Source organism: Prinia subflava, chromosome 1 (assembly GCF_021018805.1).
Source record: "Prinia subflava isolate CZ2003 ecotype Zambia chromosome 1, Cam_Psub_1.2, whole genome shotgun sequence".
NCBI classification, from domain to species: Eukaryota; Metazoa; Chordata; class Aves; order Passeriformes; family Cisticolidae; genus Prinia; species Prinia subflava.
Window position 1 is genome coordinate 92,539,222 of NC_086247.1, and position 27,349 is coordinate 92,566,570.

The following is a 27,349-nucleotide window of genomic DNA, read 5'->3' on the forward strand; positions in this document are numbered from 1 at the left end:
TTTCTTGAACTGATTTCTTTACATTTCCATGAATGGATAATAAAGAATTTGTCAGAATTATCATTCTAATATGCTAATGCAGAGTTGTTTCTTTTGCTTATCTTTTTTAGATGCAAATAATTGGCATACAGTTTAAAAATAGTAAAATGCATCCCAACTAGTTTGACAGTAGTTGCTGTTCAATTCTAAACAACACAGAGTCATACTACATTTATCTTTTTTTAATGACTCATTCACTTTGGTCCCTCTGTGAGCCCTTGATGTTATTTGTCATTCAGCATTATGCCGCTAGAAGTGTCAGCAGTTCTAGGGTCTTACCTTGCCTTAGACTGAAGAAACCCCCTGAAGTGTGTAATTTTTGATCATATAGTGTCTACCTTCAAAATAAAAGAAAATAATATCATTATTCTATCCTCATTAACATTATCAGGTTCTGATGATGTTCTGATGCTTTTTTAGTAGCCTGTGATTCGTGTAGGCAGGAGTTTTTATATTCTTTTGAAAAGAAAGCTGATACATATTTATACCCTTTTTAACTCTCAGTGCCACCATTTTGTATTCTAAGTTAATTAACTCACAATGGTTTGTTACACATTTTGTGTGTTGATAAATGTATTAATAGAGCTTTTCGTAGATTTTTGGGGGAGAGTTGGGTTTGACTTTGCATACAGGGTCATTTTGAACCTTTTTTTTTTCTGTTTTATCCCATCTGCTCTCCCTTTGTTCTCAGATGAGATGAACAGAGAACACTGGCCTCAGCTGTAGGATGAGCAGAAAAACTGTAGTGATATTTTGGAAAGATGTCAGACCTTTTTTTGCAATTTTTGATGTATTTGATTAAAAAAATCCCAGAGTACAGATACATTCTAGGAGCACCCAGTCTTACTGGGGGGATCCCAGCATCATGTCAGGGGAGACAGGGCTGACTGTTGATTTGTATTGATGCTGTGCTCACTTTGTCATCTGTGTTCTCAAATGCAATATTTTCATCTATTCCTAAATTTTTCCTGCTTTGTTTTGTCTGTGAGGAAGCAACCTGTGGTTCGGCCTGCGATTTAGTGAAGTGGCGCTTACGTTGGGGCCTTTTATTATTCCTGGCAATCCTCTCCCACAGCTGCTGGTGCTGAAGGCAGCCTTGCCTCGGTCTGTGCTGCATCAGCACCCTCCTGACAGAGCCACTGCTGAGGACTTCTATTTCCATAGCATAGGCAAGACTCCGGTCTGAGTAAACAGTTTGGTATTGTGAGTTCCTAAAGCCATTCCTGGAGAAGTTATTTGATAGGGTATTTACCAAGCTGATTTATAAATTCTCATGTAACTGGTACTTGCCTGGGCTTATGCAGCTGTTAAGAGAGATCACCGAAACAGGAATTGCATCTTGTTGCCTTAGCAACTACCACTTCATATTGTGCTTAAATCTCTTGGAAATACACAGTGTATCTTGAGGAACTGCTTCCAGCAAAAAGACCCAATCTAAATAATTCTAAATAATTTCACAGAAGAAACATAAGGATGGCCTTTCCTAACAAAGACCATCACTCTTTTAAGCTTGATTGCCTCATTTCACTACGAGCTTAGCTTGTCATTAGAAAAAAAAGCACAATAAAATTTAAAGGACCCAAATACTTGTTTACTCATGCCACCATAATCCACCTCATTGCCAAATTGGTTGGAAGTTGAAAATGAAAAGATTCTCCTAAAGGCCATCTTCCACTCTATAAAATCAGCATTGATAGTATGCTTTCCTGTGCTTTTATTTTTGATGTCAAGTTTTCTTAAGGGTAGACTCTTTGTCTAGTTTTATTATTATTTGTGAAATATTATGGATATGAAAGGAAGACCTTAAACATATTTTACCTTCTCAGATGTTTCTATTTCCTATTTTGAGATGATATTTTTATTTAGATTTTTTCTGTAGACATTTGCAACAGTTTTATGGGGTTTGTTAGATCATTTGAAAATGAGGAGGGAGAGGCTTTTGCCAATATGACATAAAGACAGTTACTTGAGTGCTCATGCTACCTGATAGTATCAAATACCAATTTGGCACAGAATATTTATATTGCTGTAGCAACTTCCCCAGCTCTGTGGCCATTCCTCTGTTTAACAGTCAGGATTGGATTTTGCATGTGTGGAAACAGCATTTCAGAGAGCTCAACAAAACAGCGTCTTAGCAAGGATGTGACGGATCCAGAAAAATGCAAGTTTCTGACTCCTCAGCCTTTTTCTGCTTAAGCTGAGGTTTACAACAGAAAGATCCAATGAGAGAGACTGCTTTCAGGGGCAATATGTATCTCCCATTTCAGAAAACTTATTTTCCATTTGTAATATTGTACACAGTCAGTGAAATTTAGAAATGCAGTATGACAGAGTTGTCAACATACTACTTCTATTACCCCTTTTCTAGGCAATGAAAAAGAGAGACAAGCAAAATGCAAGCCTACAGAATTTAAAAGGAATCAGATATTTTGAGGACCAGTTGTCATTTTTAGGTCACCGCTCACATCTCTGAATATAATTTTCAGCTAAGCTGCATGGCAGGGTTTGTATGTGCTGGGAGAAGCTACATTTTCCCAGCAGGAGACCAAATCAAAATGAAGCAGTCAGATGCAGGTGCACAGTAATAGAAAGGATCTATTTACCCTGAAGCGTGATCAGTGGGCCAAGAAAGCAGAAGCAGTCTATCTCTCACCCCCTTCTCTCCCTACCTTATCCCTCCCCCATGACTTTGCCAACAAATTCATAAGGGGACCAAAGAGAAGGTGTTCACTTGCTGTTAATGAGCTGCAGTGCCTGCTGCCGAATGTCTAAAGCACTTTTTTGTTATGCTGATTGTGTACTATTAGAGCTGGCTGTCTTTTAATTTATACCTAATCCTTCCTTCCAGCTTGCACAGCCTCAAGCCAGCCTGAAAAATGGTTGAAAGAGTTTTTTCTGTGGGCATCTGTTGCCTGTGTCCATTCTGAATTTTGAATGATGCTTCCGAAAGAGCAGTGTGACTGAAGCATGTGTGCCTAAAGCAAAATTTAAAAAATCAATTTGCCTAGATATTATTTCATAAGTCATGCTTTTGATGAAATCTTAAAAAAAAAAAATGTGCAGCTTTGTTTAAAGAAGGGCAGTTCAATAATGATGATTTGACAAAGTCAGCTGTATTGGTTGATGGTGAAATGAGACACCTTGCTGAGCATTGTCTGCTTTTCACTTGGGTTTGCAGAGTTCGTTAATTAAGAGCTGAGTACTTTCTTGTATGTGAAGACAACCACCCAATGCTGTTTCCAAGGCTGAAAAAAACCTGAGCAATATAAGTACAGGAAAAACACTGAGAATTTTGGTTTTGTTGCTGACTAGGGGCATTGTAGGACTGAGACAGCATTGTCTAGGTTTGGGAGGAAGAAGCAGGAATATGTGAAATCCATGTGGTGAATTCAGCTGCTTACTCTGCAGCACTGGAGTGCTCAGGTTCTGTGTTTCTTTCCTCAGGTAAAATGGGCTGGACACATGTTGTAAAGATTAATCTGACTGATTATGGTACAATGTAAAAGATGTGGAACTCTCAATATTTGTGTCGCTCTGATGCTGTAGTTCTGTGCAGGGTTATTCACTGAACATAACATAATAAAAAAAGAGGCTTTTACCCATCTGGAATTGGACAGCCATTGTAACATGAGCCTTAGTGAAGTGGCAGCTGTCTATTCTGTGTGCTAGAAAAGTATATTTATCCCGGCATAAAAATTGTCATGCTCAGGAGCTGAACTATTTTAGTGTTACTGCTTTCCAATATCCACGTTTAAATCCCTAACAACTTTGTCAAAAAGTTCCAAGTCTTTGCTTTGTGTCCAGGATAACTTTCAGAAAAGAGAGGAATGTATACATCCTAAATTTTGGAGGAGCAGTGCTGCATAGCAAAACAAAGCAAAACAAAGGAGATTTTGAAAAAAGAAGTGTTCTGGTATCATTAAAATAGGACCTTGTCATACGTTTCTAGAAACTTTGTCTCTTTTACGGGGAGGTAGTGGCACACTTTGACTTCTTTGTTTGGTGGAGAAAACACCTACAGTATGGAAGCAGAAGACGTAGAGAATGCTTAATTATAATTTTCAATAATTTGGCTTCTATTTACAGATGGATTCACGTGATTTCTAAAAAGGAGGTCCAACATTTCATTTCTGCTTTACAGTGAAGAATACATAGTCTGCATAATTATTGAAATTTATTCAAAATAATTAGACCGCTACTGAAAAATCAGGAGAGAAGTAAACCAAAACTGATGTAGAATAAACACTGTCTACATTGCTTTTGCTTAAGCTTGGTTATACTTAATAAAGGTCAAATATGCATGTTTACCAGAAATGTTCTATACATCAGAATAATCTGCTAAAACATGCACACATAAATTGTGATGGTGTTTATTTTTCATTGGTTGCTTTATGACATATTTAAATAGCAAAATACAGAAAAGCAGATTTTTATGTGGCTTCCAAGCCTTGTACTAAGTATGTTCCATGATGATTTGGGTCATAATCCAAGCCAGCCTCCTTCAAAAGAAATGGAGACATGCTTACCAATACTAATATGAACTGAACTTAGCCTGAAGAAGGCTTTGGCTGCTGTCTCTAAATCAGTGGAGATGCTGCATGGGCAGTGTGTGTTCTTCTGTGGGAGAAGTACAGAAATACAGTGGTTATTAATTTATATATTTTTAGCCAATCAGGGGCTCTTGAAAACAAAGCTGATAAAATACAGGTAAAGGAGCAATAAGGAAATGTTGAGAAAAATCATGTGCCACGTGCTCTGCCTGTAGTAAGTAACAAATCCAAACTGTGAAATCATAGTCTTCATTGACAAAAAAAAAAAAAAAAAAATTAGGGGGTATACATTACCTGAGTGTAATCACAGCAGGTACCACTGTTGATGTTACATAGCAATATTCTATCAAAGGACATAAAAAGGGACAGTCCTTGGCACTCAAACTGTTGCAGAGTTTAAATATTTGTCGTATGTTTTATGTGATTCAATCAGTTTTGGTTTACAAAAAAAAATATTTGACTGCAGCCAAGATGGATTTTGGACATTTCTTGCTGTTCATTTGTTTTATAAAATCAGCCAGCTGGAAAAACTGCTTTTCATGGTTTCCGGTAAAGGAAAAACTGAGTTAAAGAATTATCGTGTCAGAATTTCCTGTAGGATAAACGAAAATGAAATAAAAGTTCCTAAATGATTTGATTATTAACGCTGAGATTTACAAACTTCCTGGTAACTGTTGCAGTGCAGGAAGTGATTGGACCAGAAGCAATTGTTGCACTGTTTTTGGTGAAAGCAAATTGCCCTTGTGTAAATTGTGTCACCAGTCCACTTTGGCATGGGGGAAGTTACTGGGCAGGGGGGGTTTTGCTATCACTCATATATATTTTCATAATGCCATCTATAAAGTAAAAAATAATGCTTCTATAAGAAACCTTTCCAAATTGAGATGCCAGGGCTGAGTTGCCTCAACTTTAGATGCTTTGGCAGAATTGTAGTTCCCTGAGAGTTTGGACTCATGTGTACCTATGGAAGCAGATGAAAGAATAGGAATAAAAATAAGATACTGAACTACTTCTGCTGCTACATGCCTGAAAAAAAATCATCAAAGTTATTATAATTATGACTGTTATTAGATATCATGTCTGGTTTCTGCATATTTAAATTCTGAGAGAGGTGAAACTTAGGCACTTAGAGATCCCAGGGGAATAATTGCAGAAATGATGACATATTCCACTTCTTGAACAAATTTCAATACCAAAGCTGCATTCTGCGTACTTACATTTCTTCTTAATTATACTTGGATGCAGGATAGATAGTAATTTTCTGTCTTACAAATGCATGTAGCCAATTAGTCTTGTAGATCATGAATACGCAATGGCCTAACTCATTAAATGGAATTTTCCTTCTCTGTTGTTATGGCAAAAGAGTCTGCAAATAGCTGAGTATTGTATCTCTCTGGGAGCTCAGCCTTGGTCAAGGCTACAGATTCGTGACTTCAGCAAGTGGACAATTACTGGGTTTACTTTTTGTTCCTTACAGTGTGCCATGCTAGTCTTGTATGTGTGTGTGTGTGTGTGTGTGTGTGTGTCTATCTGTCTGTATGCATGTACTGTAAATTGGTATAGGCTGTTCCGCTCCTCTGAACTTTGGGTCCTCAATTTAAATGCTGCCGTTCTGATGCTATGTGGTGAATTTAGTCTTCCTAATTTCTTCCCATTCCCAAGAAATTCCGAGCCCGGAAGCTCTCCCCCTGGCCCAGTGAGACATGCAGACCTGACCTCTTTTGGCTTCTGGAAGCAAAGCTGAGAAAATCTGGCAACATGTCTCTGAAGAAACCACAGCTTATATCAAATGATCTAACACAGGTGTTCTTTTCTTCTTCCCTCTGATTTTTAAAAATTTTTTTCTGCATTATATGCTTATATTTCTGTTATCTCAGAGTACAAAGATAACAAATGTAGCCTAGTCTGCCTCACAGGCAGGGCTCATAACCATGATGACCAGAGAGATTGAGGGAACCACAAGACAACTGAGAAATGAGTTACAGACCCAATATTTCTCTGAGCCAGTTTTGCTAAGTTATGGTGTCAGTGAATAATAAATAGGATGTGAGGACATGACTTGGTGATTGGCCTTTGTGTTTTTCAGTGGTACCATGTTTGCCCAAGGGTGAACATTGCTTAGCTAACACTCTGTCCTCCTCATTTTCATAATATTGCAGGACATCTGAGACTTGAGGATTTCAGTGCTACAACGGATGTTGAGTTTTGATTTTTAAAACCTGTGGTCTCAAATATTATAGAAGTAACAAAATCTCTCAGTTTAGAGAAAATGTTTTCTGTAATTTTATTACTAGAGTAGTTATCTCGAGTGCCTTATTGACATGTTTTGCAAAACTGCTCTGGGGATTTAAATTTAATGACTGTTTTCTTGAAAACAGTAATAAAAAACCCTCATGCTGTTGGTTACACTGGATTTTTACTAAAACTTGAGTATGTTTTATCTGTTGTTATTTGTAGTTTCAGACTTCCCAGAGAATGGAAATTCTAAATGTGCTATAAACAAGACTTAAATATCTCTTAAAAGTATGCAAAGATATACATATTTTCTACTAGTAGGATTCTGTTAGTGAGTCTGGAACTCGGGGATTTTTCCCCTTCTGCTGCGTACCCCACAACTTGGGATTCTGGGCAGTGAAGTCTATCTGCCTTTGGGGAAATGAGCTGTCTCCCTTGCTTTCCAGGGTTTACTTTGAGAGTGTTCCAGATAAATGCATGAGGAAGGGAAGACAAAAGTTATTCTGTGAAGTCTTTCTTTTTAGCAAGAGGAGAATTATATATCTCGTGTGTACACATGTGTGTACCTATATATCCTGTAACGCCGATGTGACATTGCTGTTCCTTTTGTCTTGAAGTTCTATTTTCTGCCATTAACTGTAAGAGAAAATCCAAGTCTTATTTTTTACTGCTTGTACCTTAATGAATCAAAACATTATTATCCACTCTGCATCTTGCAGAGTTCACATGGAACTTGTGATGGAGGTCTCAAAAGCTTGTCTTGGTTTGGAAAGACAGGTATCTGTCAGGGAAAACTGGAGTTTTCCTTGGAATAGAGAGTGTAAAAACCCCTCCCTCCAAATTACTACAATTTTGTAATTAGGAGCTTTCAGGCAAAAGTATGGGAATAGGAATAATAGCTGTTTACTAAGAATATTAAAAATAGAAATGCAGTAGTACAAAAAAACAAACAAGCAAACGAAAGTCCTAGAAAACCCTGACAGAGTCAGAGATATAACCTGACACCCTGTTGTCAGGGTGTTGGAAGCAGTCCAGATAAGTCTTCCTGGAGTAACAGATGTTGTTCTGTGAAGTAGAGATGATCCTGTAGAAAAAAGGGTCCAGTGCTGGCAAGATTGGTCTGATCTTCCTCCAAGAATTCAGTGTAAAACCGGCTCTCTTGGCATTTGGAATAGCTGGTTTTATCCCAGTGGAAAGGCTTTGGCTCCTCCCACTGGGTGGAGCATCTCACAATGGAATGAGGTAATGTTATCAGTCATGTGAGAGGCCTTAAATGGCCCATTCACAGGTGATGTCCCTCTGAGCAGGGTGGGTGGAGGAAGAGATAAGAAGGCACTGCCTTATCTGGTGTTATCAGGTGTCCCATTAACAGAAGGCATCCGCCTTCTTCCCCCCCTAGAGTTACAAGAGATAAAGAACCTTAATCTCCCAACTGGTTTCAACAGATGAAAATAGAATACACATTTTTGGTTACATTTTTCAACCCAAGACACAGCTGCCACTAGGATGTAGTGGGAGTCTTTCAGGGAGAGGGGAAGGGAATATAACTTTGCTCATAGATATTAAAACTTTGGAGTAAAATGTGAAAACTTTTTGAGTCTCAGAATAGTAATAAAAGCAGTGAGTAAATTTGACTTGCTAGACAGTTGTGATTTGCAGAATGCATTTGTCAAATAGTTTGGAAATAATCCAGAGCACATTTAGATGGAAAAAGTAGAGATGGGCTCAGACTAAAAATGTGAGCTAAATGTCCTTCCAGGTTTGCAGACATTAAGCTGTACACTTTATCATAAACTCAGTAATGGACGAGACTAGAGGTGTTGTGTGGGGGATTTTGAACTTTGGGTAAAGTCAAATTTTATTCCATATCTGTTTTCTCCCTAAATGCAACTGATTTGTCCTGGTGTCTTCCATTTAATTTTGAAATTGGTGCTTCCTTTGAACTGTGTTAGTGCATTTGGAAGTTGGGAAGTTTAATTGAAACATAGGACTTTCTAGACCAGTGTTTATTTTGAATTTAGGTTGGGTCTGTGAGTTGGTAAAATCTCTTCTTCTTGAGTCTTTGTAATATGAAGTGTTGGCTCCACTGTCATGGAAATGGGTGTGATCTCATGAGTACAGTAAAATGGGATCACCAAGAGGGGATAAGGAGATGCCCCAGCATTGTAAATAATAAGTGTGTCTTTCAAAGAAAAGACACCCTTTTGCTGATCAGTGGCAGATTTTTTTCATTAGGTGGATGAGGATGTAATGGACTTCATTCACATCTGACATTTTTATTTGCTATCATGTTAGTAAGTAAAAATCAGTTTATATTTCTGAACTGGATTTTCATATTAGGCCATTACAGCCCCTTAGTTCTGTCCCTTGATTATGACTTTAAACCCTATCAGTTTTAGACTCTTAGAAGTAGGATTTTCCCTACTCCACTTTCTTGCTGATACAGAGTTTCCTCAGAGAAATTGATTATTTCTGCTAAGGGCATTTGTAGCTGCAGTTCTTTTCCCAGTATAATTCATTGGGTTTGCTTTCTGAGTCATCTCTCATCTTCTATTTTCCAGGTTGGTGAGAGGCAAAGAGTTCTGGTAACAGAAGAATCCTTTGACTCCAATTACTACGTTGCTCACAATCCTTTCTATGAGCAGGTACAGTTAAATAAACCAAATAACATCTTTTTGTTTTATCTTTGCTTTCTGATAATCTCTGCAGCACTGTGTGTCAGGATAAAAAATCAGTCCAGTAAAGAAATAAGAAGCATTTTCCAGGAAACCTGAGACCATCAGGACTTTTTTAATTAAATGTTTTGTTGTATTGTTGTGTTGTAAATATAATTTACCTGAAATTATGTTAAGAAATATACCGTGGATGTTTGAGTATACAGCGTGATTTAAGAAGCTGTTAATTATTGCAGTAATTTTAATGTCTGTGTCCCCAAAGCATTGATTTCTCAGTAGTTGAGTCATGACAATTTGCATACATCTTTCTGAAAAGTGTTTCAGGCAATGCAATTTGAAAAAAAAAAAATCGAACAATAGAAGGGTGAGGAACTTTTTTAGATTAACACTTCAGCATGATACGTTGTGTTTCACAGATAGAATCATACAGTAATTCGGGCTGGAAGGGGCCCTGCTGGCCACCTCTCTTTGAATGCAGGATGCAATTGGCTTTTCTGTTTCAAGTGCACATTTAACTCATGTCCAGCCTCTCATCCACCAGCACCCCCAAGTCCTTCTTGGCAGGAAAGTTATCACTCTCCATGAGTTTTTCTCTCAGTTTGTACTTGTGTCTGGGGTTGCCCCAACCCAGCTGCAGCACCTTGCACTCGGACTCATTGAACCTCGTTATGTTTTTGTGTAGGTTCCCCTAATTCTCGGGCTTGTGTAGATCCCCCTAAATGGCATTCCTTCCTTCTAGTTTTGTCATTTCCTTCTGTGCACTTCCCTTCAGATAAATTCTTGCCACATAAAAACATTATCTTTGAGCTGGGAAAGAAGTGCACGCATCAGTTTCACAAAATTGTTATTTTTGCTCAAAAGCCGATGACTTGCTTAAGACCAACAAAATTAGCTTTCATGAATCATGATTTTAGTCTCCATTTTCTTGCACTAAGCTGTCAACAGTTTGCTTTTGCTACCATTAGGTATTCAGTTTTCTGAACCTGAAGAGATTACAGATGATGGCTGTGCTTTCTTCTGGTTTTGGGTTATGTTACAGAGTTTATTTATTTATTTTTCCTTAGTAGTAAGTAACATTGCTGTTCTTGAAATATCTGTTTGTGCTAGATATCTGGGTCAATAATTTTTTTTCTCACTTTCTCCTTTTTTTTTATATAAATCTCTTCCTTCTTTTGTTACATATTCAACTTCTGTCTAAGTCTTATATATCAATACTCTTTGATGTTGTATCTTATCAGTCATAGTTGAGGAACATGGTCTTCCAAATAGAGATTAAAGAGAAATTTTTGGGACTTTTTTGTTCAATGCTTGTTTTATGGGAGCTTAATTAATTAAATGAAAAGCAACATGTATAGGAAACCAAGTGTTGATTTTTTGTGTTGTGTTTGTACAGCACCTAATACAGCTCATGATAGGGACTGGTAAAGAATTCACGAAATGCAAATAGTCATGTAGGGATTCATTTTACATTCTACTAGGGAAAAAATGCTTTCCATTGAGAAAATGCAAATCTTTTCCCTAAAATCTTATGTGTAGCATGTTTCATAAGGATGATATCCTGCTGCTCACCCAGGTAAGCACAAGAATCCATTCTAGTAACTAAGATTAATAGCAGTAAATTGAATGATAGTAAATTGAAAACCACTCTAAAGTTTAAATATCATATCATGTATTATTTAAGCTGATGCTCAGAGTCCTGGTGTAGTGTTCTGTTAACTCAAATAGTTATCAAATGTATTCTGTCTTCACTAAGCTCATCTGTACTAGAATAATTTGCTATTAAACCCACATCGATAGAGCTGCACTGGCAGACTTAAGGATAGAGCTGCAGCTGACACTTTGGCTTAGGTGATACAGTTTACATTGAACAGAGTAGTCTAAAGTGGCCAAAGAGTGCTTTGCCAGATCCACAGCCAAGGTGAGAGTTTCTACTGGTATAACTTGGTTTCTTAGAAATATCGCTGAGGGTTTTTTCTTAACAAATACTTATATCAAAAAATGTCTCAGTGTATGCCTAACCTGGATGCTTGGCTATGTTTATGCTATCTCCTAGTTATTTTCACTTCTTTCTTTTTCTGAAGCTGGGTATATATTTAGTTGCTTCCCTTTTGCATGAGGTCAGGAACCCAGTGATATACTCAGCTATGTAGTTTCACTTTGATTTAAATTTGCCCAAGATGAATTACATGGGAAGAACTGTGATCCAGTCACATTGTAACACTGAGCATTAGGGTTCTGGCTTTGTGTTTGCTTAGTCTCAGCTTGCCTATCTCTGAAAGGCAAAGATGTCTGCTTTACTTGGAAGATGCTTAGGAAGCTCAGCAGAATCCTAGGATCTTGAAACACTTACACTGTTACACCTTGAGCCTTCAGGGAAGAAGAGAAACCACTGGTGATGATTTCCTCCAAGTGGGACAATCAACAGTTGTGATAGGTGAAAATGGAGAGGCAGTGTTTGGCAAAAAAATGGTCTCCAAATGTGGGTGGCACAGATTTTATTTCTGTGAAAGTTCTCTGCACATGTAGTCCTAAAAATTAAGCCATTTTAAGGCATTTCAGTGTCAGCATCAAGGAATCAAGGTACAAAGATGTGATCATTGCCTTTTAAAAACTCTACTCAGCCCTGGTGAGGTGACACCTGGAGTGCTGTGTCCAGTTCTGGACCTCTCAGGACAAGAGAGACATGGAGCACCTGGTCCAGTGGAGGGACACAAAGATGTTCAAGGGACTGAAGCATCTCTGTTACGAGGGCAGACTGAGGGCGCTGGGCCTGTTCAGCCTCAAGAAGAGGTGACGAAGAGGGGATCTCAACAATGTCCATAAACATCTGACGTGAGGATGTCAGAGGATGTTTCCAGGCTCTTCCTCAGTGGTGCCGAGCAATAGCACAAGAGGCAATGAGTGGAAACTGATGCCTGGGAAATTCCCCCTGAACATGAGGAAGAACTTCTTTACTGAGCAGGTGACCAAGCACTGGGACAGATTGCCCAGAGGGCCTGTGGAGTCTCCCTCACTGGAGAAATTCCAGAACTGTCAGGATGCAATCCTGTGCCATGTCCTCTACACTGACCCTGCTTCCACAGGGAGATTGGATCAGATGACCCCTCTGAAGTCCCTTCCAGCTTGACCCATCCTGGGATTCTGTGTGTAGATGAGCTTCAAGTAAATGTTATTAAATAAGTCCCCATTATTCAATTTTTCATTATAAACAGTGTAAAAAAATGTAATTTCATCAGGAAATTACTCCACTTTTTTTTTCAAGTGCTTACCTATTTTAGAGCCATTTTAAGTCCATTTATATTTCCAGCAAAAAATGTTGCTCCTGAATTTTGGGCTCTTTCTTTTTTTAAACGCATAACCTAGGAACATCTGTTATGTGCTGTCTTTTTGGTGAATTGGGACTGTCTGATATCATGGCTGTGCAAATTCAGGAAAGAGTGGCATTGGTTGCTGACCCAAGAAATAGTCGTCTATTTTTACAGGCATTCATTGTCAATCATGCATCTCAGCTGCAAAAGATCTGCACAATCTAAATAAAGGCTTGTGCAAAGAGAAACAAGGGTATACTTTCTGTCCTGCAGCCTTTACAGACTCAGATTTTTTTTTTTTTTAAAATGTCATGGGATAGAGATGAAAATGGGAAGTTTTACAGCAGTCTGTTAGAGCTGTGTAGTACAAACACCCTTGGGAACTGTTTGGGTCTGGATTTAAAAGCTGCAATTCAGGCTCAACTTTCTCATCAATCAAAAAACATGACTTAAGGAATCGGTTGGAGTTGAAAAGAGCTGAGCTAACGCTGCAAAGCTCTTGTAGAATGCAGGCTGGAGATCTTACTGGTCAAGTGTGCCAGGGGCTGTAATGTACACTGGTGACTAAAATGTTTAAGCTTTAAGATTTTATCTGATGTTTATCAAAAATCTGTTGTGTGAGTGGATACTAGAGACTCTAATGTTCCTTGTGGTATTTAGTAACTATGTCTTTATATTTTTTTAAAGGTTCTTGTGCCAAAGGATCCTCTGTTAATGGGCAAGATGGTAGAAGTGAGTATTTATGAAGCTGGGAAACATTTTATGAAGGGGCAGCCAGTATCAGATGCCATAGTTCACACTGCATCCATCACCAGACCGTTAGCAAAAGGAGAAGTTTCTGGCTTAACAGAGGTGAGTGAAAGACATTTTCTGCTTTACTACACTGGCAAATCCACAGCTGTTCAAGCAAAATGATTCCATGCTATGTATCTGTTATCATTTTATAGTTCCCATTTATATATGCATGAAGCTTTAATCTTTTCTGACAGATTGAAATCTGAATTCAGAATAAGTTTTTGCTGATGCCCATAGCTTTGCTCACTATAAAGGCAGTAATACACTTGTCTCTTGTTTCTAGATGCAAGATGGGGAAAGAACTTACTAGAACTGAAAAGATTAAACACCACTAATTATATAATTCAATGTATTTCAGTTTAGTGGAAGGATAAATCAGTTTACTTTTCTTTACAAAGCTGTTTTTTTAAAAAAATATGTATTGATTACATATCTGTTAAAACAGGTCTAAACACTATTCAGAGATTCAAAATTGATAGGTAGAGGTGCAGAATATTTACAATGTATTTTGGAAAAAAGGTCAACATCTGATTTAGTCATGTAAAGAAAATGAAACTCGTTTAAAAAGAGATCTGATTCTTATTTTACAGCTCAGTAGATATGGCTGTTAGCCAAGTATTCTCATACATTTCATGGAGCTCTAGTTGTAAAAACTGATGGAGTGTGAAATGAAAATGTGTATCACATTTCTAAGCATCATTTGATGTCCTTTCTCCAGCACTGTTGTTAGGATCTCCAAAAAAATATGTAGCACATGGGAGAAGGATAATTGGCAGTTTATCAGCCACCTTACTGCTTTTACAGTAAATTGCTGATAAGTATGAAAGTATATACATGTTCTTGTTTATGTTCTAAGTAGTCACATTTACAATACATCATCAAGGCATACCTGAGATGACCAGTGTTAAGCTAAGCTCCTTGGCCTCTTGAATAAGGCTGGCTGTGGAAACACAGAGCAGCAATAATGCACTCCCTGAAATGCACCTACTGTAATGTGTTCAGCAGATCATGACGCTTAGGCACAAACACATTACTAGGCTCTCCATTAGTATTGTCTGTGTGTATGTGTATGTGGGCCTGATAAGGGTCTGTAAGAGATAAAAAACAGCCAAAACCTTCAAATTGTCTGGTTGGACTATGTGGCTATTTAAACACAGCTGATTTTTTCATCGGAACGGGTTTTTTTTAATAATCTGCTGGAACAGAACCAAGACTGTCATTAAACTGCATATGTGCTGCCAGAAACTTGTAGATGGGGACAAGCAAGCAGGCTCTTCACTGATTTTTTTTTTTTTTTGTGTGTTAAAATGAGAGATAAAAATATTAAAATCAAGGATACTGATAATTTCCATAGGGACTCATTGAGGTATATAGATCTTGTCCTGCCCTTTGGATAGGCACGAACAAGTATCTAGAATCTTCCCACAAATGGCTACAGCAAGCAAATGTTAAGGCAAATTGCTTTTCACGACTTTTGGTGGTTACCGATGCGCCTTCAAGGGAGTATCTTACATATAATTGGTCCACTGGAAATGTTAGGAACTTTTATTTAATAAAAAAATACGATCTCAGTAGTTCAGTAAATGGAACATCTTTGGTACGTAGAAGCTGCAGCTGAAAGCTTTTAACATAGCTTTAACATAGTGGGAAGTTCATCCTGAAAAATCAGACATATAAATAGAAAGTCAGGAACTTTCTTTAGATTTCCAGAAAAAAAAAAAAAGTCAGTTTGCCACAAGAGTTACCTTGGATTTCTGGCAGCCTGCAAGATGCAATTTGGGTTGCTCTGTTTGGTCGGACTGCTGAGAAACACTTCCTGCTGCACATGCTCAGGACATATAGTTCCAATCAAAGATGCTTTGAGCAAGATAAAAGGGGCAACATATGAGGGTCATGTGAGCCTTTTGTAGCTTGTTACGTGCATGGATGGCAGGTTGGGGAAAGACAAAGGAGGCAGCTCAGAATAGATGAATTCAGATACTCACTCAAAAATAGCAAAATATCTCGGCTCTTTAACAAGATCCCAAGTGTCTCCACTAGGTTTTCTGCATCTTGCAGAACTAAAATCTTGCGTAGATTTTCCACTGTGCACACATATGAACAAGAATTAAGGTCTGCTCATTATTAATGGTGTTTTCATTAACTTTTGTAGCACACAGTAAAAGGTGTTTCAAAATCCATCACAGCTGTACTTCTCCCTAATGAGGAATGTTCACAGAAAGAGTGAAAGCTTTTAAAACTGTAGTTTTTGAGGAAATTAATCAATTGAGAGCACCATCATGTGAGTATGTCAAAGCAAGTCATAAACTCATCCTAAGCAGGAAAGTACTTCTAGAGATGCTGTGAGAAGTACCTCCAAAGAATCAGAGCTTATCTGATATATAACCCTCAATAATTTTTTCTGACTAATTCAGAGCGAGCACCACAAGCAACATGTGTGTCTGAAGGAACAGGTGTAGGCCTTTTTTTTTTCCTTTTTGGCTGCATTATTCTGGCAGCAAATTGGTCCAAAGAAATAAAAGAAGTAGGTCGCCAACTGGAGTCAACAGATTTGACTGAAAAAGAGGGAATGCAAAATGCAAAAACACAAAGGAAAATTTAGACACTCCATAAAATATTCACACATTGTATGTCTGTGACAAGTAAGGAGGCAAATATATATAGAATTAATTCAGAGCATTTCTAGCTTGTCATGCTTTTTCAGTGAATGAAGAACACAACTCATACATTTATCCATTAATGTACTAATGATGTAGAATGTCTTACAGTTATTATACTCTTTAAGGAAAAAATTGTAACCAAGTACAGGCTTAGAACAAGGTCTTGACATTCAATAATGTTAGGCTCTGCTGCAGAATTTGGGACAAGAGGGACAGAAGAGTCTTGGAGTTAGCAGCTTGGGTTAAAAAGCTGTCAGACTTAGTGATTGTAGTGGACATACTAAGTAGTGAAATGCACAAGTATTTGCCAGGATTTTTTTTTTTTTTTTTTTACACTTCAGCATGAATTTTCTTATAAAAGCCGCTCAAAAGGGAGTGATGTCACCAAGTGGTGCAGTTTTACAGAAGAGCTATTTGGGGAGGCAAACGCATTTGGAAATTTATGTTGACAGATCTACTATAGATTTACTTGGGTTTAAAATGTGCATTTGCTGATTCAGTAATAGAACCATGTTTAGAAGGTATACATTGCAGAGGATATATTGGTGAAAGTTGAAATGAATAAAGCATGAACATGTGTAAAGGCACTTTTGTATTTGGTTCTAGTAAATCTAAGATAGGATGTATGTGAACTGGACATTAAAAAGTAGTGGCAGTAACCTTAACATGAACATTCAGACAAAATAAACTTGTCATGAGTTACTAACTGCAATTATAAATATCAGTGAATAAGTATTTCAAAGCTTTAATCAAGATTTAGTTGTGTTAAGTTTCACAAGAACAAAAAGATGTAAATGCTGTAGATGTTAGATCCTTTCATTGAGGTAGGCTTGAAGTTGACAAAGCATTAAGAGTGCACTTCAACATTTTGAAATTCAGAAATGCAATTTAGCATGTTTTTTATGTTCTTAAGCACTGTGGTAAACTTGTCTTTGAGGATTTTGAGGTGGGTTTGCAATGCACATAGTGTTGAGTAAATTATCTTTGGATAATATTTTTGAAAAGTCAGCAGTGCGTGTCAACAGTCTGAATGTAATCTAATTTACAAAAAAAAACCCAACTTTAATATTTGTATTAGTTTTATTTGGCCATATTTAGGGATCTTGACTGATTCTCAGCAGCATAAAGTAAAATACCTAATAAATGTATCCTGTTTACAGACAAATGTTTGCCCAAAACTAATAATTAAAAAAGTAAGAATCTGCAAGAATATGATCTCTTGTTACAACCAGAAATAAAGTATATTATGCTTCTGTACTCCAAAAATAATTCTGGTTGTTTACATATGTTCTGTGACTAGAGGGAAAAAATACTGCAAGATGAGAAATATATGAAGAAAAGACCAAAGGGCTGAGGGATAAAAATAAAAGGCTGGCTACCTGCCAGGGTTGCAATGCATTGCCAGAATCAAAGCCCCATAAGTCTGAGGGCCTTTGGTGGGACATTTTAATCAGATGGAAAATTAAGGCAAGAGAAAAAAAAATTTAACAGGCTGTTTGATCCCCAGTCATGACTATTTAATGTTCATAGTTCATGTTTCTATAATGCATCTATGACTGACTTTCTTTTCGAACAAATACAGGCACATCTTTCAGTTTTCTGTTTCCCATTGGTTCTGTGATGATATTCTCCAAGTTTAACACTTCCCCTGTGAGTGGCATCTGCTGGGAGCTACCATTTGCAATGTCTCCTTTGTGAGTCCAGGATCTTGGTGCACACCTCTGTGGCTCCCATGCCTTGGAAATACCCACAGTTGGCCTGTTAAGCTGATAGCTATTCAAGTCATTGGGCTCTTTGCAGGAAATGAGGAGTGATCCACTGATTTTCAGTTAGCAACCAATTATTTGGTCATTCTGTTTGTTCCTGTTTTCTCTCCCATCCTCCCTTCATTTTCGCTGCAGTAGGTTACTGTGGCATTGTGCTTCTGGATACTCATGAAGAAGCTTTATGTTACTGGTCTTCCAGTTAGCCATTTTCTAGATATTTTTTAGATACATGAGCAAAAGATGACCTTTAAACATCACCCAGCCTTTTTTCTGGTGTTAAGAAACAGGAAAGATGCATATATCAAACACTTTATAGCCTGCCAGAAAGAAAATTCAGCAAAGCATAGCTTGAAGGAAACTCTCTGATCTCAGGCAGAAAGGGTGCTTCACTTGCAGGCAAAATAAAATAGGGAAGGGGGAAGAAAATATCTTCTGGTGGAACAGAAATGAAAGAAATCATGTCAGAATTAAGATCTCTGTATTGGAAACTTCCTGCAAGGACTTGAAAACAAATGTGGAAGATGTGCATTACTTAATAATTACAGTTTTTACATGTGCTGGAGTTTCAAAGTGGCGGAAAATTTAGTTCCTTAACAGGAACTAGAGATTAAGGGCAAAAAGAGAATGAGGAAGCAAATTTTACATCAAAAAATGGCATAGAGGTGTGAGTAGAGGAATCTTTTATAAAATTACAGAAACTGTAGAAAGTATGAGAAATGCTAATGAAAGACTGGAATTTCCAAAGAGGAAGGATAAACTACTCAGGACCTCTTACCTCTCTCAGAAAGCTACTTTGCAAAGGGCTCTTTGTATCACAAAGGCAATTTGAGAAATGTGGGGAAGTTTCTATTAAAGAGAAACATACTGACAAAAACGAAACATTTTCTGTGTAAAATCATTTTCAAGTAATGCTTTATGAAAATACGATGCACTACTTGCTGCTCCTGCATTCTTGCTCAGTTGAACTCTCTCCCACTTTCTAACACCTTTTTTGTGACACCAAGCTGGGTGGTGCAGTTGTTGCACCTGAAGGATAGAACTCCATCCAGAGGGATTTGGACCAGCTCGAGGACTGGTCCCATGGGATCATGATGTTTAACAAGACCAAGTGCAAAGTGCTGCAGGGCAATCCCTGTTATGAACACAGGCTGAGGAATGAACAATGGAGAGTAGCCCTGCTAAGAAGGACTTGAGGTTGCTGGTGGATGAGAGGCTGGACATTACCCAGCAATGTGCACTCACAGCCCAGAAGGCCAAACGTGTCCTGGGCTGCATCCAAAGCAGCGTGTCCAACAGGGAGAAGAAGGGTACTCTGTCCTTCTCTTTTGGTGAGACCTCACCTGCAGGGCTGCATCCAGTTCTGGGGATCCATCACAGGAACAACATGGACCTGTTGGAGCAAGGGCAGAGGAAGTTACCAAGATGATCAGAGGGATGGAGCACCTCTCCTATGAGGAAAGGCCGGAGATTTGGGTTTATTCAGCCTGGAAAGGAGGAAACTGGGTTAACCTAATTGTGGCCTTCTGGTATCTGAAGGAAATCTGCAACAAAGATGGAGAGGGACTTTTTACATGAGTACGTAGTGACAGGACAAGGGAGAATGCATTCAAACTAAAAGACAGTAGGCTTAGATTAGATATTCAGAAAAAAATCTGTACTGTGAGGGAATGAGGCACTGGAACAGGTTGCCCAGAGAAGCTGTGGATGTCCCATCTCTAGAAGTGTTCAAGGCCAGGTTGGGTGGAGCTTTGAGCATCCTGGTTTAGTAGAAGGTGTCCCTGCCCATGTCAGAGGACTTGGAAACCAATGATCTTTAAGGTCCTTCCAACACAAACCATTCTATGTTTTAATGATTCTCTTAAACAACTGATTGTAGGGCAAAGCATAAAAGTACTTAGTGCTTTTGCTTGTGTTAATCTGTTTAATTTAATGTGTTACTTCTATTACCTGCTGGTTGTAAATAGAGGTCATAAAAGATGGTGTAAAATCCTTCTTAATTAGTCTTTTTTCTTACATTTTCTTCAGTTATTTCACGAAGGTCACTATGAAGTTAATGTAATAAGAGAGATACTTCTTTTAAAGACCAGAGCTCAATACAACCTATGGATGTTTTTTCAAAGGACCTTTGAAAGTCTCATTTTTTCCTGAAAATTTGTCATGTGCTGTTTCTCAGATGCTGATTTTCGTGACCTGCACATTAACTGCATGCTTTTTTGTCTTTGTTTATTTGGGAAATTGAATTAACTTGAATTTTTCTTATGCTTGAACGCCCATTTCTTGGGCTTTTAAATTTTGAAACTTGCAGTTGAATCTTTTGTATGGGCAAAGTAAATTTTTCTTGCTGTGTTTAGATAAGCACTGGCTTGAATTGCATGTAGTGGTTGGTGAATTTTAATCAATGGTGATCTTTAGGAACATATTTAGCCAGTGTCTGTAACTAAGACTTGAGATATAAGTCAGCCACCTTGGGTCATGGCTATGGGCTGGGTGACTTCTTTATTTCCAGCCTTATCTGCTATAATTCAATGAATATTTAAATTTAGCCATTTGATGACTTGCAAATTGGAACAGAAGGTAGTGCAAGTGTGTTGATCCAACACATTTCTCTGCCCTGCTTAGGGGCCTAAAATAAACAGAGGCGATATAAGACAGCAAACCCAAGAGCCAGCATAAGACCTTCACCAAGTAGTTTTATCCTGGTGTCTTTAATTTAATGGGCATCTTGTCTTTCTGCCCATCCCTCTGGCAGGGCTAAATTTCAACTACAGTGATCAAAGCTCAGCTGAAACAACACATATAACGTAGACCTTTTCAAACAAATGCTCACCACAGTCCGTTTCAGGTGAAAAGAACTGAACTTTAATTTATTTACTTTTCATTTCCTCAACAGACAGTGTTATTTTGCTGAATGTCACTGTTTAATCACTTAAATTACATAATTATGATAATCTTGTGCAGTTCATGCAATAAATAGAAATAGTAATGGCTGGCAGGATTCAACTCTAAGTCATTTTCTGGAGAATAAGCAAAGGTTAAACAGAAATGTTTTACCATTTCTGCCTCCAAAAGTAAAATCCTAAGTGCTAAAATAGTTCTTCTATTTTTGTGTATTATTTCTAGTACGCAACCCACTGATGCTTCACTGCAAGATCAGTGAGGGGGTTCTGCTCTCTGTTGGCATAGGGAAATGTGTAGCCATGGTAATTTTAACTACATGACACTCCCGGTAATATTTAGAAGTTCCTTTTAAAATATTTTTTCTTTTCCTTCAGATCTCTAACAAACAGACTCTTTGAGAAAAATTAAATAGCATTTGGTTTTGGTAATCCTTTATTGTTTAATATATAAATGTTCAGTAAGTTTTAATTTGCCTTCAGGAGAAAATTATAGCAGCCACAACTTTCTCAATTTTTATGTTGTTTTGGAAGTCATCTACATCCAATCCACAAAAATCATCATAGGTTTGAATTTTATACCTCTCCAGCAGACTTTAATACAAAGATAGGTGAAGCATATTCAGCCCAGATGTACATTTTATCTCTGCCTGCAGTATCTAGTCATCCCTTTTCTTTTTATTAGTATTCCTTAGATCACCAAAAAAGCACACTTTGGCAGTATTTCTCTCTCCATTCCTTCCCTGTCTCTCTGTTCCCTGTAAGCAAATGCAGTCAGAGGCATCAGATATTTATGTCTTGAGTGAATGTTATTTCTATCTGTTCCTCCTTTGTTGAAGCTATAATTAAAATAGTCTTTCTACATGAATATTTGAAAGGGACAGCACAAAAAAGGCACATGAAGCTCATGATACAGCTTTCCTCATCACCAAATAAAAGGTCAGTAGGAGGTTTGAATTTACATGTACAAATTTCTGGAATGTTGAACATCTGCCTCTTAGAAATGTATTTGTTGCCAAAACCATTGAAGTGAGATGATTCATTACCTTTGAGATTGTTTTGAAGAGCAATAAAAATCAAAGTCATGAGATTAAGCTATTTTTTAAGTGTTTTTAAAAGTGTAGCTCATTTCAAAAAAACTACCAAACCATGTTATAGGTAAATTGCCATGTTCTGTATCCTTTAATATTATTACATGTTCAAAATCTTTATTAGATTCTGAGTATATTAATGGATTTCTAATAGTCTAATAATCATCCTCTGCATTCTTGCTTAATCCCTTTACGGTAATGAGAATTGCTATGGTATACATAAATTTTGCAAGTAATTTTTTTTTTTTATTCTGACAAGTCTATTGAAAAAGCATTGAACTGCTCTGCAATATTAGGATTAATTGTGAGTTATAGTAGGATACCCAGATACATTTTTAATCATAATTTTGCAGTCAGACTTTTATAATATTTGGGCATAGTGATTTATGTTTGTGCTTTTATTATACTTATGAGAGATTAGAGATACTTGTTTTTAATTTTGTAGTGTCAAGGGTAATAAGATGAGGAAAAAATGTAAGAAAAAGAGGAAAAGGCTTTTCAGTAAAAGAAAGAAACAAATTTTGTAAGGTCTTGTCACTACTAAATTATAGTTGAGGAAGATGCCATATAAAAATTCAAAGGCACATTTGCAGGGCTATGTCTTTTACTGAAATTACATTGCAGTTGAGTAATAAGTTCTATTTGATGGCTACATTGGAGAAAACGTATGTTAAAATATTCAAATACCATACTTCACTGAAGTGGATGTTAAATTCACAGCCTTAAATTTAGTCCACCAAGGATATACTCCTAACTACCCTAGAATATCCAAAGAACATACTATCACTGTTGAGCACATTAGAATGACTGTATGCTCCAAGACAGTCCACAGAATGTTAAAGCATCTAAGCAAGCTTGGAAACCGGTGCTTATTCAAAGGTCACATACAGTAACTTTGTGTTTGTGCAGGCTGTATTCCATATCAAGTTTGACATTCCCTCCAGATCCTTTATCATGCCATTAGCTATTAAAGTGTGTTGTTGCAGTTTTACTGGACCAAACAGCAATAGAAATAAACCCTTGCCTTCCTAGTACAATCTCTCCCACTACGATGTTTTTTAAAGGAGTCTTCTCAAACTACAGGGGTAATAATCACTGTAAAAATTTGCATTCTCTCTTTAAGGAACTTGGCTCAGTGCCCATGAATTTTCATGGGACCTGACTCCTAAACTGAGCTTTAGGATCAGTTCTTATTTTTAGCAAATTCCAAAGCAAACTGTTCCTGTGGGCTTTATCAAAGACCATTAAGTAAAAGAAGCACAAAAAGTACTGGTGATTTAAGCACTTTGTTAAAGACAGTGTTACTTGTGGTTGGTGTACAATACACTGATCTTGATAACCTTCCTCTGACTACTTCGCATTGTGTATTTAAATTACTTGAAGAGTTCCCCTACCTACAATTTATTATTTCAGACCTTGGAACTCTTCTTAAAAATGAAAAAAGATTTTCTACTGATTTATGCTAATGCCAGCCATTCTAGCCAGAAATTACAACTGGATCTGTTGTAATTATCTCATCCAGCACTTGCATGAAGGAATTCTGGATTGAAAGATCTAGTCATGTTAGCATGAAAGGTTATGGTGGTGGTGTGGTAGGGTTAGTGTAGATAGCCCATCCATGTTCCCACTCAGGTAAAATTGGTGCTACATCTGTTTGCAGGGTCCTTTAGGGGTTAAGCCTTTCTTTTTCATCACAACATATTCCAAAGCTTGTTCATCATTTTCTCAGGGAGTTCACTCAAAGCAGATTCGCAGGTTGGCATCAGAAACAGTTCATGTTTTGAGGTTCCAAAAGAGTCAGAGGGCTTCAAGCACAGCTTTTCTGTGCTTGAAACTCAGTCCCATGGGACGTTAAAATTTCAGCATGTTTACTTTCATTTCTCCTTCTTGAGTCAGGACCACAACTCAGATTTGGTATAATAATAAAATCATGATCTAGGACATATTTCTTCCATTCTAGATATTATACAAAACAGGAATTATGATGAGGAAAATATACGTATTCAGTAGTGCTTCAGCTTTTAATCACTAAGGTAACAAGCACTGGCATGAAGTAATTTTTAATTAGGATACAGTGGTGTAAAGTCAAAACCAAAGTTATTTTACACATTCATTAATGCCACCATGATATGAAAGAAATAATATGGATTTGTCTCATTCTTCATTGTAGAAAAGGGCTGACAAATCACTTATAAATTAAAATCATGCATTCTAAAATGTTTATAAATATTTTTCTAGAAGAAATGTGTATTTTTAGTTGTTTTTGGTGATGGTAATCACACAGTATGCTTAAGGACCCAAAGGCTTACCACTTTTGATCTAAATAGCTCATCAGCCCATAAGAAAATAATTAATCCCAAGTTTCTGGCTTAACTTAAGTCAGCGAATGAGTATTGATTTTACTGTGCTATCAATGTCCTCTTTATGACAGTTTTTATTTTGCCTTTTTTTACCTGGTCTTACCAGTAGAAACACTGTTTGGTGAGACTTGGCCTGTAAAGAAGCCCTCTCCACACATGTGTGAGCATGTTGTCTTTATTCCAGGGCAAAAATGGCCAGCCTCTGGCATGGGACAACCTAAAGAGTTGACCTGGCTCATTTGGTGTTATCCAATACCCTCTTTTCCAAGGGCTGCCAGTTCAGTGCATGTGATGTGTGGAGCAGGAGAGCTCGTAGCTGTTAATTACATGGTGCATTTCTGTCTGTTGGGGTGATGGGCAAGCCATGGCAGGCTAGGCTCTTGGTAGACCCACGTGACCTCTCCAAAGGGTTTGACCACCCAAGTACTACAACCTGAGATGGATGCGTGATTGATAAATAGAGAAAGGAGTGAAACCTGACTGGTTTAGAGAGCCAGATGTCAAATGCCAAACATAAAGAAGCCCCATGGAAATTACTGTTGTTTTTCTTTAGTCTCAGTATAATCAGGGGGTCTTTGACACAACATTATGTAAGAAAATTATTCACTAAATGTCTTAGGTTTCAAATTCGTGGATTCTTCTTCATACCTATATATATGTGTACTGTGGCAAAATTTGAACAAATGCTCAGTTTTGATTGGAGTGTCTTGGAAATATTTGTGAAAGTACTTTTGATGGAACAAAAATGTGTAGGCAGTACACTCAGGCTCTTTTTGTCCAAAAAATCACATAGCTGCAAAAACTACCTATGCATAATATCGACCAGATGGATTTCTGGTCCTGCGGAAAGTGTCCTGGTATTAGGACTAGAGGATTTTTTTTAACTCTTGTCCTTGTTTTGACATGACTTCACATGTGATTGTTAAGTCATTTCAGTCAGTGTGATTGTGATTTATCTTTTCCGTATGGAAACTATTTTGCAATTCTCACATACAAAATCTCTGATAAGTGCAGATAACATAATTATCATACAAAAAGGACAGCTGTGAATATCCATTTCTGACACAGATATTTTTTCAAAATACAAGAACTTTAATTTGGTGAAATGATGGAAGTAGTGCTTAGAATGACAGGAATTCTTTTCCTTTTTCAGCTCATGTGTCTCTTGTCCAAAGAAATGTTAGTTCATTATTTTTTTAGTGAGGAGTGCTTAAGATTCTGTAGTATAATCAGATTTTGTCACAGAACCACAGGGGAAAGCCAGATGTGCAGCTCTTAAGAGCTGGAAAGGAATGAATTATACTTAGAGGAGTATCTTGTGTGATAAAAGAAAACTCTTGTAGTGCTGTTAAGCTTTGGTATGGAAACATGAAGCATTTTAAAATCCAAACCCATCAATTTGTTAAAGACTACATTAAGCCCCACAGTTGTCGCCCTGTGGGCTTGCATTTCTCACCCTTGTAGACACCTGGTATATGTTTGCCACTTTCAGGTCATCTTCTGTTTTATTTGCATTTTTCTCACTTTTTTGTAACAACTTCTCCTGTGGTAACTACCACATGTGATTTGGAGTTTCAGGAGGACAGGTTGGTCAGCAGGATGGTGGCATAAAATATATCATTGAGACTGTGGTCTGTCCTTTCCCTCAGCAGGAGCACTAATTTAGATTTGCTTGAGGGTTTTTTTTACCAGCCCTTGGTGTTCTCCCACTGTTGAAGTGAGTGGGTTCAAAAGTTACTGGGATAGGCAGAGATGCTGAAATGATTTGGAGGACACCACTTGTGCAGGAGTCAATTGCTGTCAATACTTGTATTAACCTAGAGACAAAAGCAACAGCAAAATGTGAAAGAAAGCTGTATTAAAATATTATGGGCTGTATTCTCACAGACCAGTAGGCTTTTCTAAACAGAGGAATGTTTAACAATCCTCATTTCCGTGTAAATGCTAGCTGTACTGTGTTTCAGTCCTTTGTTATGTGCTTATGCAGTATTTTCACACGTACACGCACAATTTTTTTGTGCACAGAGCTGAGACCATTCCTTTAATATCAGAATCTTTTAGGTTGGAAAAGAACTTACAGACCATCCAGTCCAATCACTAACTAACCCAGCACTGCCAAGTCCACCACTAAGCCATGACCCCAAATGCCACATTCACGCATCTTCTAAATACCTGCTGGGACAGTGATGTAGCCCCTTCCCTGGGCAGCCTGTTCCAATGCTTGACAACCTTTTGGGTAAAGAAAAATTTCTTAGTGTCCAATTTAATAAGCTACTGTTAGATATTTTTTCTCTTCATTGTTTGTCATGTAATATTGATGTTGCATGCATTTTAAACCTCTCTTTCAAGGGAGTTACTTATTTCTTTCTAATCTTTCCTGTGACCCCAACTAAATTTCTGAGTGCTTTAGAAACAGTTATATGTTTATGTTTACATTGTCATCCTGAAATTCAGCTTTTGTCTTCCCATTTCACGGATAAAGATGGGGCAGATGTTTAAAGTGTCTGCTAGAAGGATAGTTTGGGCAACAAATTTGATGGTGGCCAGTTAAAGATACTTGGAAATAGATACTTAAAAATTATTAAAATTTTGTAGCATGTATTCAAGCAAGCTGCAGTGTTGACTTTTCAGCATTTAAGACAACTCCAGGGGACGATATATCAAAGAAAAAGGAAATTAGTATTTTTTGCCTCATGGTTAATTCCAGAAGAACTGAATTTCTCCTCATGAGCTAATCCTCGGAATTATCAAAAACAACCTGATAGAGCACACTGTGTAACACTCATGTGGGAGGAGACTGAGGTCCAGTGGGTGTAAACGGTCAGTATTTGAGCATGACAGGGTGCAAGTCCCTGCTCAGGCGCTCCAGTCCTGTACAACTGCAGAAGTTTGGTCAGACCACCCTCTGAATCGTGCAAAGTCTCTCCTGAGGGCAGATATTCGTTCCAGCCTGCAGATTGGATACTTGCTGCTCTT

At 37.6% G+C, this 27,349-nt stretch overlaps 1 protein-coding gene across 2 annotated transcripts in view; it reads left to right on the forward strand.

Annotated features, from left to right (window-relative positions):
- Positions 1-27,349, forward strand: part of CDKAL1 (CDK5 regulatory subunit associated protein 1 like 1) — a 388,807-nt gene that overhangs the window by 352,035 nt on the left and 9,423 nt on the right. For both annotated transcript variants that reach the window (XM_063403595.1, XM_063403604.1), the window contains 2 exons: positions 9,386-9,469; positions 13,495-13,659. In XM_063403595.1, the coding sequence (XP_063259665.1) occupies positions 9,386-9,469; positions 13,495-13,659 (249 nt within the window). The remainder of the gene's footprint in view (positions 1-9,385; positions 9,470-13,494; positions 13,660-27,349) is intronic.